This window comes from Eulemur rufifrons, chromosome 29 (assembly GCF_041146395.1).
Source record: "Eulemur rufifrons isolate Redbay chromosome 29, OSU_ERuf_1, whole genome shotgun sequence".
In the NCBI taxonomy this organism is placed as follows: Eukaryota; Metazoa; Chordata; class Mammalia; order Primates; family Lemuridae; genus Eulemur; species Eulemur rufifrons.
The window spans coordinates 8,655,279-8,669,910 of record NC_091011.1 but is presented as its reverse complement, the minus strand read 5'-3'; the positions used below and the strand labels follow the sequence as shown (position 1 = coordinate 8,669,910).

General features: G+C 40.3%; 1 protein-coding gene across 1 annotated transcript in view; it reads right to left on the bottom strand.

Moving 5' to 3' along the window:
• Nucleotides 1-14,632, bottom strand: part of PKD1L1 (polycystin 1 like 1, transient receptor potential channel interacting) — a 133,938-nt gene that overhangs the window by 57,283 nt on the left and 62,023 nt on the right. Inside the window, exons 24-31 of the mRNA XM_069461631.1 lie at nt 13,204-13,416; nt 11,935-12,162; nt 10,184-10,294; nt 9,910-10,067; nt 8,553-8,653; nt 3,641-3,833; nt 2,106-2,192; nt 37-244 (exon numbers count right to left, since the gene is read on the bottom strand). Of these exons, the coding sequence (XP_069317732.1) occupies nt 37-244; nt 2,106-2,192; nt 3,641-3,833; nt 8,553-8,653; nt 9,910-10,067; nt 10,184-10,294; nt 11,935-12,162; nt 13,204-13,416 (1,299 nt within the window). The remainder of the gene's footprint in view (nt 1-36; nt 245-2,105; nt 2,193-3,640; nt 3,834-8,552; nt 8,654-9,909; nt 10,068-10,183; nt 10,295-11,934; nt 12,163-13,203; nt 13,417-14,632) is intronic.

Here is a 14,632-nt window from a genome sequence, read left to right as displayed (position 1 = left end):
GATGCCACCAGAGTGCCCACAGGATGCCTGAGTTACCTTTGAGGTGAGCCTGGCTGGGGCCCGGAAGCCAGTGTCGATGACGACCGCGTACAGCTCGTGGCCGGGCAGGGGCTCTTCTTGCAGAAAGATGTACCCCATTTTCTTCATTTCATAACTATCTATTTGTCTGGTTTTAGCAATCAAAAATCCATAAAGAATCATAAAAACCACAATAAAAATGCTGGGAAGGAGGTTTTCTGTGAGACTGTAAACAAAAAGAAAGATATAAGCAGAATTATTCAAGGAAATAGACATTTTAGAAAAAACTGATTCCCCCCACCCCCACACACACAAAAGCGCACACACACACACACACACACACACACAGCCTGCTGGTCTCCACTGGGATGTTTTCAAACACACTAGCTGCTGAGTCGAGAGGGCTTCTGACGCCACAGAGACACCCTGAGGTCCAGTGACCGGCTCCCCTCCAGCATGGCCTCCGTGCCAGGGAGCCGTGCTGTGCCGGACCTGAGGACTGTCACTCTGAAATATGGATGAGAACGTTGCTCTCACTGCTATGACACAGACTGAGCAATACAATGTATGTAAAATGCTCCAAACATGCAAGTGCCACAATGTCCCTGCCTCCCTCTCCTAGCAGAACAAGGCTAGGAGGTGCTGAGGATGTTTTGGGGACCCCTCTGCTTCCCACCTGCGCCTGTGGGTGGTGCTGCTGATTCTCTACCTGCAGGCTCCACTCACCTGTTCCCACACACCAGTCCTGGCGCCAGGAGACAGCGATGAACCCCAACAGACGCACAAGAGGACGTTCACATCCAATCGCTTGTGCTGGGACTCTGGCCTAACACGGGGTTCTGCCTGGACTCGTCTTGCAGACCTTTGATGGGATCTCAGAGGGCAGGCATTGGAGCCTATGCTGCGTGGGGATGTCGCCCTCCCTGTCCCTGCCACAGTGCTCTGTGACCCCATCTGAGGGTGGGCTCTGCTCGTGGTGTCTTGCCTGGCACTCTCCTTCCCCACCAGGATGGAGCCCATTCAGAGCTCCACCCCACCAGCTCAGCAGGGCGCTCACAGACACCCAGCCCCAGCCTCTCCTTCTTCTCACTCCCGGACTGCTCCCTGGAAGCTCTCAGATCCTGGCCAGCAGTCCCAGACACCACTGCCCCCGTGTGACTTCAGATGTTGTCTCTGGACTTCCCCAGGGATGCTCCCCCATGATATTCCCCCACACCAGTGGTACCAATGCTGCAGAAACCACGGTTGAGGCCACTGTCCTCCAAGCCCTGATCACTGGATGGCTGGTGACCTTCTCTGGGCCCTGCATCTGTTGCATTAGTAATTAACATCATATTTACTAATTATCTGACATGCCAACTAGTCTAGAAAGTAACGTTATTGATTAAATGATAAAGTAAGGCAGAGTTTTATATTACATGAATATAATGGAAAAAATTAATATTTAATACCCCAGAAAATGCAGACTTTGCCTTAGATATTCATTCAACAAATATTTACTAAGTCCCTGCTATGAGTCAAGTGTTATATTCAATGTAGATGGACACTGATGAAGAAGACAGAGAAGGTTCCTGCCCACATGAGCTAACACTCGATTTACTCATATTTCCGAATCTAAATATAGTCATTCCACGTAAGACAGCGGCTATGAAAATAGGGTAGATAAAATTTATTATCTAAAATGGGGCACTTCTGAGAGAGAAAGCGGGAGCTATTGATAATTAGCCTATAAGAATAAGCATAACCCAGGACAGGTAAGTCAGGCAGTATCTTCACTGTAGACATTAACCCAACCAATAATAACTGACCAAATTCACACTGAACTAAAGCCAAACTTAAAAGTAGAAAACTATGCTGACTTTCCTGTATTAGAAATCTCTTGTCAGTGAGTATAGACAGACAGTTGAATACAATATCCAACTATATAATAATTAAGACATTTACTAATATCCATATTTCAAAAAACAAAATGATAGTAAGTAAAACGGATTTCAAGCATCCACTGAACAATATATGGGCATTCTGAGTGGACAGTAAAACAAATAAAATAAAGTCTATTAAGTCTTGATTTAGAAAATAGAACTTACCTCTGTAACTTGGAAATGTCACTCACTTCAAAACTGGCATTTGGCCTTCTTCGTAGGACAGAGAATGCCGTGGCGAGGCGGTCATAGCTACGGGGGAAATGCTCATTAGGACACCAAGCTGTTACAGTGTGATGGACACTGGTTAAAAGAGGTACTAAAAGGAAGACAAGTTACAATAATTATACCTTGATGATTTAGACTCAGTTTAAAGTATTCATCTAAAACCTACTTCGACACAAGGGACCCTTCTGATGTGCCAGACGTCCTCCTGTCTGAATGTTGGAGCACGCAGCTCCCTCAAAGACTGTCCGGAGATGCCGGGTGTCGGAGCGTGTTGCAGACTCCAGGACAGCCCCTCCAAGTGCAGCTGCAGCCTGAGACACGCGGGTCCCAATCACAGCCTAGCTGTGGACCGACCCCAACAACTAGTCAAACTCTGTAAGCCTTTGCCTAAGTGTCAGTTCCTGGCATTACAAACCCCATCACTGGTAACTCCTACCCTGATAATCACTATAAACACTATTTTTTCTTTTTAACTAAAACCTATCTCACCCTCATTATCTTGTGAGCGGGTCACATATGTTATTCTTTTTTGTACCCCTGGCTCATAGAAAAGTGCCTAGCAGAGTGGTATGTAATAGAGAATGAATGTTAATGCATTTATCAATAACTTAATATTGAAGCACAATATTGGGACATTGCCAGTAAGTTCAAATGTTCCTAGCTAAGGCTTCATATAAATTTAAGAGTATAGCATAAGAAAAGCAATAAATAGCTATTAATATGAATTGCACTGACATGGTATGATCTGGACATATTTGCCTCCTGGAAGCCAAGGACAAAATACAGTTTCTTATGGCTTAATTGCTCTTAAGAAGGAAATGACTATTTACATTTCTAAATATGCCTAATAATAGCTGATCTCTATCCTAATGAAAAGATAAGGACAACAAAAATGAATGAACTGAGCCTCTCATAGAATTGTTAGTTTTCCAGCTAGATGATAAAGAATTTCTAATTTAATGACATGACTCATATTCCCAGAAATTCCTGAGACGGCTGCTCGTGTCCGTGTGGAGATTTTGCTTGCCTCAGAAAGGTCACCTTCACAACTGGTGGGGGGGAGGGCAGTGCACCTCTGCAGATGAGGGGCTGGCAGGGCCTCAGGGGACAATGCGGAGAGCAGAGGGCCCTGCCTGCCTACACACTCAAAGGAGGTCAGCACCTTTACAATAACAGAACTGATGGATAGTCATCTATCACTCACCTATTGACTCATTTCTTCAACAGACATTTACTGAACACCTACTACATGCCAGTCACCATGGGGATGGGCATAGGGGCAATCTACAAACCAGCTCCTGCTCCTCTGGAGCCACCCAGAGTGGGAGGACCATGGCCACAAAAGGCATAGGCTGGAGTGCCTCGGCTTTGGGGGGACAAGATTCAGGAAAGGCTCCAGGCCGGGCCACATGCAAAACAAAATGTAGTCACTTACTAAAATCCCAGATTCTTTCTCAACAGTGTATCTATACCTGCAGTTAACTTTTTCAGGAGAAGTTCCTGGTTGTGGGGAGAAACTTCCAGACTTCCATTCTCTCTTATCCCAAAACAGGCATCGGATCCACTGGAAACGTACTGTATAGTTCACTGCCTTTGCTAAATATTTGTTTGGAGCTTTTCTGTCATAGTCAGCATCTAATAAGGATAAATAGCCTATGTTGGCACCTAAAAAGAGAAAAAATAAATTAAAAATGCTACTTGCAGTTTGCAGAAAGGCATACTGCATTCCAAACACAGACAGAGTAATAGGCATGTGGGGACAAGGAGTAGGAGATGGACAAGAATTGAAAAATGGATCAAATCCTGGCCATTTCCTATCCCTGGAGCATTTAAATTGTCAATTAAATACTTCACCCAGTCAAAGCTATCAGCTGCAGATTTTCATTTGGAAATGGCAGAGAATTGGGAAGGAAAACTGTGTTTCTAGGGCCCCTGTTTTTTAAGTCCTCCCAACACCCTGAACAGGTCACCCCATGGCCTTCATAGGGATGGAGGAGTGTTGGGTCAGGTTCTCCAGGTGCTGTCCAACCCCACTTCCTGCTTCTCCCCAGCTCCTCAGTCAGTCTGCCAAATTTCAGCATACCCTGAGTCTGAACCCACCTTGGAAAGGGCAACAAAATGAGCCAAGTAATTTTAGCATATCCTTGTTGGAAAATTTTTATGTTTAGAAGCAAAAGTGTTTAACATCAGTTACTTAAAATTTGCCCTTAAGATTTTTTAAACAAATGGTGTTGGGACAATTATATATTAGCTGTTTGTATAATAAAAACATGGAATGAGATATACCTCATGCCATATGCAATAATAAATACCAACCAATCAGATAACTAAATGTAAAAGGAAAAACAAAACAAAACTGTGCAAGTACTAAAAGAACACATGAATGACTTCTTTTACAACCAGATGTAAGAAATGAATTTCTAACTATGGCTCTAAATCTAAAAGTCATACAAAAAATTGATAAATTACTATTTTAAAAATAGTCCTAACATATAAAGAGCTTTAAAATCAAGAAATAGAAATCCTGAACAGACCAATAATGAGCAGCGAGATCGAATCAGTAATAAAAAAATCTACCAACAAAAAATCCTGGATCAGACGGATTCACAGCCTAATTTTACCAGATCTACAAAGAAGAACTGGTACCTATTCTAGAGAGGTTATTCCTAACATCAAGAAGGAGGGAATCTTCCCTAAATCATTCTATGAAGCCAATATCACCTTGATACCAAAGCCAGGAAAGGACACAATAAAAAAAGAAAACTACAGACCCATAACTCTTATGAACATAAATGCAAAAATCGTCAACAAAATATAAGCAAATCAAAATTCAACAGCACATCAAAAAGATAATTCACCGTGATGAAGTGGGTTTCATCCCAGGAATGCAAGGATGGTTTAACATATGCAAATCAATAAATGTGATTCACCACATAAACAAAATTAAAAACAAAGACCACACGATCATCTCAATAGATGTAGAAGAAGCATTTGATAAAATTTAGCACCTCTTCATTATAAAAACCCTCAACAAAAAAGGCATAGAAGGGACATACCTCAAAATAATAAAATCCATTTATGACACAGCTAACATCATCTCGAGTGGGGAAAAGTTGAAAGCATTCACCCTAAGAGCCAGAATTGCTAGCCAGAGCAGTCAGGCAACAGCAAAAAATAAAGGGTATCCAAATCGGGAAAGAAGAGGTCAAACTATCCCTGTTCACTGATAGTATGATCTTATATATAGAAAACCCTAAAGATTTCACTAAAAGACTCCTAGAATTGATAAATAAATTCAGCAAAGTCTCAGGTTACAAAATCAATGTACACAAATCAGTAGCATTTCTATATACTAATAACAGTCGAGAGTCATATCAAGGACTCAATACCATTTACAATAGCTACAAAGAAAATAAGGAGTAGTTTTAACCAGGAAGTATACTTAACCAGGAGTATACTTAACCAAGGAAATGAAAGATCTCTATAAGAACTATAAAATACTGATGAAAGAAATCATAGCTGAATGGAAAAAACATACCATGCTCATAGATTGGTAGACTCAACATTGTTAAAATGTCCATACTACCCAAAATGATTTACAATGCAATCCCATCAAAACACCAACATCATATTTCATAGATCTAGAAAAAATAATTCTACACTTCATTTGGAACCCACCCCCCCCAAAAAAAAGTCAGACTAGCCAAAGCAATCTTAAGCAAAAAGAAAAAATTTAGAAGCATCACATTACCTGACTTCAAATTATACTACAAAGCTATAGTAAACAAAACAGCATCTTTATTGGAACAGAATAGAAAACTCAGGAATAAAACCATCTACCTTCAATCAACTGATCTTTGACAAAGCAGACAACAACATACCCTAGGGAAAGGTATTATTTATGCAATAAGTAGTGCTGGAAAAACTGGACAGCCACATGCAGAAGAATGAAACAGGACCCTTGTCTCTCATTATATACAAAACTTAATTCAAAATGAATAAAAGACTTAAATATAAGGCATGATACCATAAGAATTCTAGAAGAGAATGTAGGAAAAACTCTTCTAGATATTGGCCTAGGCAAAGAATTTATGACTAAGACCCCAAAGGCAAATATGGCAATAACAAAAATAAATAAATGGGACTTATTTACATTAAAAAGCTTCTGCACAGCAAAGGAAATAATCAACAGAGTAAACAGACCACCTATAGAATGGGAGAAAATATTTGCAAACTATATATCTGACAAAGGGCTAATATCCAGAATCTACAAAGAACTCAAATCAGCAAGAAAAAAAAAAACATTAAAAAGTGGGCAAAAGACATAAACAGAAGCTTTTCCAAATAGGACAGACAAATGGCCAACAAACATACAAAAAAAGCTCAACATCACTAATCATCAGGGAAATGCAAATTAAAACCACAGTGGAATACCACCTTACCCCTGTCAGATGGTCATTATTAAAAAGTGAAAAATGCTGGCTGTGATGCGGAGAGAAAGGAACATTTATACACTGTAGGTGGGACTGCAAATTAGTACAACTTCTATGGAAAGCAGTATAGAGATGCCTCAAATAACTAAAGGTATACCTACCATTTGACCCAACAATTCCACTACTAGGTATCTACCCAAAGGAAAAGAAGTCATTTTATCAAAAAGACACCTGCACTTGAATGTTTATTGCAGTACAATTCACAATTGCAAAAATGCAGAATCAACCTAAGTGCCCATCAACTCATAAGTGAATAAAGAAAATGTGGCATTTATACACCACGGAGTACTCAGCCATAAAAAGGAATGAAATGATGTCCTTTGCAGCAATTTGGGTGGAACTGGAGATTGTTATCCTAAGTGAGGTATCTCAGGAATGGAAAAACAAACACTGCATGTACTCTTTAATAATTGGGAGCTGAACGATAGGCACACACAGGCACAAAGAGATGTAAAGGACACTGGAAACCAAGAAGTGAAGAGGATGGGAGGGGGTGAATGGTAAAAACTTACCCATTGGGCACAATGAACACTATTCTGGTGATGGGTACACAAAAAGCCCCAACTTAAGCATTATGCAAGGTATCCAGGTAACAACATTTGTACCCCCCTAATATTTTGAAATAAATAATAAAAAAGAAAAATAAATAAAATTTTTAAATTCACAAAAAATATACAAAGACTTATAAAAGGCATTTGGGGAGATTTCAAAGATTTAAATATGGACTGAAGAGTAGATATTCTTGAATTAATGTTGATTCTTTTTCGTTTTAATAGTACTGAGTTCCTTAGGAGAATGCCCTTATTTTTATGAGATGTATGTCGAAGTATTTAGGGGTGGAGTGTCACGGGGTCTGAACCTTTCTCTCCAATGGCTCATTCCCCTCCCACAAAAGCCCCCCATACACACATGTACACGCACACAAATGCAGATAACATATGTGGCAAAAATGCCAACAAATGGTGAATCTCGATGAAATGGATACAGGTGTTTGTTATATTTTTCTACTTTTCTGCCAACTTGAAATTATAATAAAAGTTATGGAAAAGAAATATTAAATACAACATTTTAAAAATTGTCATTGAGAATTTGTATTTGGTTAGCAATACAGTTTGACCCATTTTTAAAAGAAACAAACAGTGACTGGTTCTCAGAAGAAAATAATTATACCCTAGGGAAAAATGTAGAGCTGATGGGTCTGGCCCATTCACCTGATAGTCGGAAGCCAACTCTTACTTTCAATGGCCACAGTTTGCTAGAAATCGGCGTAAGTCGGGTGTCTGATTAGTCCCGTGTGGGTCACTTTAGTACATTGAGTTTCAGTTTCTTGCTTTTGAGAGGAGGTCCCTGAGGCTTGGAAGCCTAAGCTACCGGGGCAGAGTGTCGTGAGGGGGGGAGCCCCAAACCTAACTCTGCAACTCCTGGCCGACACTCTACTCTGCCACTGCATCTAAGGGGTCATGTTCTCTCTGCTCATACATGAAATAAAGAGACGCCTTGAAAGTCCTGACCTAACTCCTGGGTCAGGGAGGCTCAGCAGAGGCTGGTTTGAGGGAAGAAATGGGGGGGTGCTACAGGCACAGAGGACAGTGCGAGCAAAGGCAGAGCCCTGGGAAGCAGGAGACGGGGTTGGGAGACACGTATACATGTATACAGGCCCACGCCCAGCATGCTTGTCCCCAGCACACTGCGGAACAAGGACTGCAATTCCCTGTGGAGTGGTTTCCTAGTGTGATAACTACTGTGGAATAGTTTGTACACAAGCAGGCATAGAAATGATTTTGATGTTCGCACCATGAATGAAGAAAAACACCGCTATGCATACATATGTTATAGGGGATGTTTTCCTCACATAAACAGAATTGAAAAGTAAGATATCGGGGCCACTGACCTTTCCATGAAACAGCAGGTATATACATTTGCACAATTTGCTCATCCCAGAAGTAGATCTGTTTCACAAGAAAATCAGAGGGAGTAGGTTTCTCAGAGAATCTAGGGTATAAAAACAAAGTAATAATGTCTCTTTTTTCTTTCTCTCAAAGATTTTAGTTAAACCTCTCTCAAGACTTTAGTCAATTTGTGCAAAACATCTATTTCACTGCAAGGAGGTAGCCTGGGCTAAAAGGAGTCAATATGCATATTCCGAGGCACCACTTGGTCTTTTAATGAAAACTTCTATATAATACTTTCACCCCTCATTTCATTAAAAAATAAAAACTTCAGTAAAAACAAGAATAAGAATGACCATCACCATCTGTAGGAATGAAATAAAGAGTAGTAACTCCACACGGTTAGGGACCCCACGGCAGGTGTATACATTTGCATGTTTGTATTAACTCTTTACATAACCTGTTAGCAGATAAAGGACAGTAAGCACAAAGTAGTTGGCTAAGAAATTTATCAGAAGCGGTTTACCTTTTTGGTGTATGATTAAAAGAATGGAGTTAAAATTTAAACTCTGAGCAAATAGACACTTGCAGATATTGAATGGCATAGCTCATTTGGCAGAATGAAAGTCCAGCCAATGACAGAGACTAAACCTCTTGCTAAGGGCAGTGAGGACAGCACCTGCGTAAGACACAGCCTTGCTCTAGCCGAGACACCCACCTAATCAGTCAAGAGCAATCAAACAGCTAACACCTTTGTCAGATGGCCAGAATACATGGGACTCAAAGAAGAGAAACGATCAAGACTTTGCCCACCCAGACCTACCACAAATTCTGCAAACTAATAGTTTCCACTAGCACTTTTAAAGTATGATTCCAAAGAATCTTTTCAATATTCACTTATTTAGCCTTCTTATGTAATTTAGTTGTAAAATGGGGCCCACCCAAGCCTCATGAACTCAATATCCATGAGAAAGATGACTTATCAAGTTTCCTTAGCTACATAGATTTGAACACATTTTCTCCTTTTGGGAAAATAAATAAATAAAATAAATAAAAGAATTCTGGCCCAGCCTTATACTGGAGAGAATTAGATTTCTAAATAAGATCATATTATTACTACTAGCAATTCAGATGTTTCTCACTCCAATAAATGCTAACAGGCAGGAATCCAATCTCAAAAACCAAAGTAAGGTAGCTTATTGTCTAACAGCAGAACATATCACAATTTCTTTAGACAATGAGCTTCATTATTGCTTTAAAAACAATTTAATTCACTGATATTTTTTTCACAAAACATCCTTAAGGACGATATTTATTGCTCCAATCTCATTCTCACTGTAACTATCACCATCAACACACCTTACTAGCAACATGATGGGAAACGCTCTAGTGATGGGCTTAGAAAATTCCATTTCTATCTGTAGAGATTCCTGCGGGTTTTCAGAAAGTCCAATGAACTGATGGAAATTCACTTTATCCCGAAGCAATACAAATGTCGTTTTATTTCTCCTATGATCCTGCCATCAAAAGGAAACCAAGTTAAGCAAACTTTGCCTTTGGAAAAGTAAATGCATTAAAAATCAGCCATCGTAGGCTAAATGAAGCAGAGGTAGCAGGGAAAGGCTCTCCTTACTGGGTTGTCTTCCTCCTCAAACTCCAGGGTCAGGGGTTTCCTCAGCCACTGTCTGCTGATGGGCCTTCTGCTGGAGCAGTTGTAGAGGGTGAGGCGAACGACTCCACCAATCTTAGGAAACAAAGACCATCTCAGAGCAATAACAGCAAACAGCAGACTTAAGTGAGGAAAGCAGGAAAGCAAAGTATAGCGGTGCTACTGCTACAGTTATGTAAAATTACAGTACCTGATATCAGAGGATAGCACAGAAAAATATTATAAAACCAGTTTTACTAGTTAGGATGGCAGAATTGGCGATAATGCTTCATTTGTATTACTCATATTAAAATTAATGACTTAAAAATTTTTTGAAGTATTTTTTGTTTTATATTTTGAAAGCTCATACAAAAAAAAATCTTCTCATTGTAGATAATCAGAAAGTTATAGAAAGATATACAGAAGGGTGAAGAATAGCTTGCCTATAATCCCATCACTTAGAGAGATCACACCAGCGGATGTTGCATACCAAACTTTTTCTATGCATTGAGGACACACATACTGGGCAGATAATCATCCTCTATATTTCTTGCATAAAATCTTCCAGTCACTAAAATTCCCTGATTGACATAATTTTAATCAGCTATAAATGAACTGTATCCCTATGTTGAACATTTAGGTACATTTCTATTTGGGTTATCATAAATAATATTGTTTAAATAAATAAGACAAAATACACTGCTTTGAATCAATCTTTTCTCATGTCTTTGGTGTAGATTCCTACAGGTGTGACAACATGGTCGAGGTTGTTGAACTCCTGACATATGGGGACAAAGTACTTTCCAAAAGGTCATACCAAGTGACACCTTGGTTCACTCACTGCACCTCCACAAGCTGTCAGTATTTTTAAGTAATTGCACTTTTGTAAGTTAAAAACAATCATTTTAATTTCCATTTCTTTATTGCTTGTTAGTTTGAATTATTTTCATATGCTGATTAGCCATTTCTATTTCCCTATTTAAAAAAAAGTAAATGCTTTAAAAGATGAGCATTTTTAACCAAACTAAGATGTACTTCATGAATTTGCCCATTCCGTCATCAGACATTTATTGGGTGCCCAATGAGCCAGGAACTTGTGCCCCGGCTGGGGGTGCTGAGGTGCAGAAAATACCAAGAATCCTCACTGTCTGCCCTTCCAAACTCATGGCGACCCCAGGCTCATTCACAAGGCATCTGAATGTGGAAGGTGAGGTGGATGCCTACAAAATTGCCAGGCGGCTGGGGCAATCCTCCCTCACTGCCCCATCCTAACATCGCCCTGGTCCCCTCTGCTGCCCAACCTCCCAGGGAGCCAGGGGCCACCCTGCTAGATCAGTGCAGCTGTGTCTCTCAGGTGAGCAGGAAGGAAAAGAGGTGAGTGCTGGTCCTTGGCAGCCCCTTCTCCAGCTTCATTCAAGTGATACTCTGTGTTTGCATCATCACTGCACACACACGCTCTAACTTACTCAAGCCTTTTGTTCTCTCACCATGGATTAGAAAGCCCCACAGGAAATGCTGAATGGGCCCAATGACCCAGGCACCAGGGACACCTAGTTTTGCTAGGATTTTTCCGGAGAAACTGATCTTCCAAGAGAAATGGAGAGAGTAACATCTTCTAAGTGGCCCCTCTCCTAGAGCTGAAAAACAGGTGCAAATGTGCCAACCTTGTCTCTCTTTTTGTCACTGAAGCTCAATTACTGCAAATTCCATGTGGCAGGTCATCTGCCGTCATGTACCTGCCCAGAAGCTCGGCCCCCTGGATATGGGCTCTTCTTGAAGAGTATGAGCTGACTAATGTAGCACGGACTCGGCGTTTCCGCCCCAGCAGGACTGTGCCCGGCAAGGTCACCAGGGAAATGCACCTGGACGGAGCCCAGGCTCTGGATGGAGCTCTGAAGGTTCTGATGAAGCAGCGTCTGGAACTCCATCTGCCCAGTGCTAACGTGGGTCAGAGAGAGACAGCCCTGAAACACAGCAGGGGGAGTTGAATGTTAGCAACACAAATGGCCACAGTGTCTGGAATCCAGACCGGGGGGGAGAAGGGAAAGACGATGGAAAAGATCCCCCATTGCAAGTTAGATTGGATTCATTTGCCTGAGCAAAAATTTTATTATAAGAATATAAATGGCACATAACAGTAAAACACAAACTGTTTTGTTTTGACATTTTGTTCTGTGACATTTTATTCGTTTTTTAGCAATTGCTGTGCTTCTTGGGGATTCTTATCCCATCAAAAGGCAGTTTTAATACCATGATTATTTCTACAACATGGAGACCTGGCAGGAAACGTGAGCACGGGGCCTCAGAGCTGGGCGCTGGGTGGGCATGAGACAAATGATTTTAAATGTACTCATGAGTAATGACAGCTGTAATTACCAGGTTCTGATAGGGTGTTCATTTACTTTCTAATTTCCCAAACATTATAGTAACTGTCAGTTAAATAAACCAGCAGGGCTGGATGAGAGGGGTGATAAATTGGCAGGAGAGGAACAAAAGCCCATTAACTTACTGTTCTTGAAAGCATTGGCCATTTCCTAAAGTAAAAATTTAAAAATATCTCTGAGACAATTTCTTAAAGATACTAAAGCAGAAATAAGTGAAATAAACTTTGGGATTTTTTTTTTAGCACTTATATATAAGCAGGGCTACTTTCAAAATTAATGCATGCAAGAAATCATTTGTATTAATTTACATCATTTCTCAAAAAACAGAAGGTATCCTGAGAAGTAGTTGTTTAGGAGTCAAATGTCCCAAATATCTCAAATGGAAATCTACCAAAACACAAGAGGATGAAACAGAAATGAAATTTCACTGGAAACATTATAATGCCATCATGAAACACTTAATATTTAAAATGAAAATTTCCAAATACAGAACTGCTCCCCAGAATAATAAACATAGTACTTTTGGAGCTGATTCTGTTTTGAGAAGCAATTACAAATATAGGTTAGTGTCCCGGGAAAGGGAAACAGTATTTTTATGGGTGGAGAAAAAGCATGACTTACGAGCAATAAATCTGAGATGACCATAATCGCCTCTTCCCGTAGATAGCCCTCACTTCGTGACTTTTCTCGCTCAGAGACGTCCCAGACTCTGGACGTGAGAAGGACAAGTTCCAGCCTCCGGCCTCTGTCAGCCACACACCTCCCCGAGAACCAGCCTTGAGCAAAGAGCGTCCTGGAGTATTTGAGGATGAGAACCGCACTCTTGAAGCTGAGCTACATGGAATGAAGAGATGCAAACAAAATGCTTCAGGCACATGATGCCTATATTCCAGACTCTGTCATTATTACTGGGAATTAAAATTACTGAACTAGGGTCAAGAGAACTGAATGCAAGTCCAGTTTCTTCTCTAGGTGATCACTGGCAACTTCCCAAGTAAAAATTTGCTGTCTGATATTCAACTTCCTGACTCACAAAATGATCAAAGTAAAATAAATAGTCTCTAACAGCCTTTTACGCTGTAAGATGTTGCTTGGTTTGAACCCCAACAACCACGTTGCAAATCCCTTCACAACCTGGCCCCAACCTCCCCCCTCAGCCTTCTCTCTCCCACCACCCACATGTGCTCTGCTCTCCAGCCACAATGAGCCACCTCCTGCTCCCAAGCCATCCGGCTTCTTCCTGATACCTTCCACATTCCCAGACCTGCGGGAGGTTCACCCTCTTTTGGCCTAGCAAAATCCTACTTTTCATCCTCTCTTTTCTAAACTTGTAATATGGACTATTTCCAAACACACAAAAGTATAGAGAATAGAATAGTAGTACAACATGCCCATCACCCAACTTTAACAATTATCATTCATGGGCAATATTTTTTCTTATGTTCCTTACTTCGTACTTAAAAAAATATTTAAAAGCAAATCTCAGACATTATTTTTATCCACACTTTACTATGTAGCGCTGATAGATAACACTTTATTATGTAGTGCTAAAAGCATGCTCACAACACCATCATCATGTCTAACAAAATTATGATTCTTCCTACTTCTCCTTTAAAACTAACTTCAAATGTCCTCCAAAGTGAGCTGCATCACTGCTCGTGTTTCTGCAGAATTTTGCCATTCTCCTAATCATAGGACTTAGTGTATTTATTGAAGTGTATCTGTTTCCACATTCGACTCCATTCATCAGTGCTTAAAAGACAAGGACCAAATCTTTTTCTTCTTTGTACCTTAGCAGCTCCTAGCAATTGCTCAATAAATACGTGTCCAGTGAAATGAAATTAAGGTTATATTTTCTGTTAGTCATGCTTATTTAACCAAAATGTGGCTTAGAAATACCTTTTAAAATAAAATTCTTACACCAACAATAAAATTAAACCAGTTTGGAAATACATTTAAATTACCATTAAAGGCCTTATACACAAGGTAACTTATCATCAAAACAGGACTTAAAATTGAAAGAATCATCTTGTATCTAAAATAAAACAAC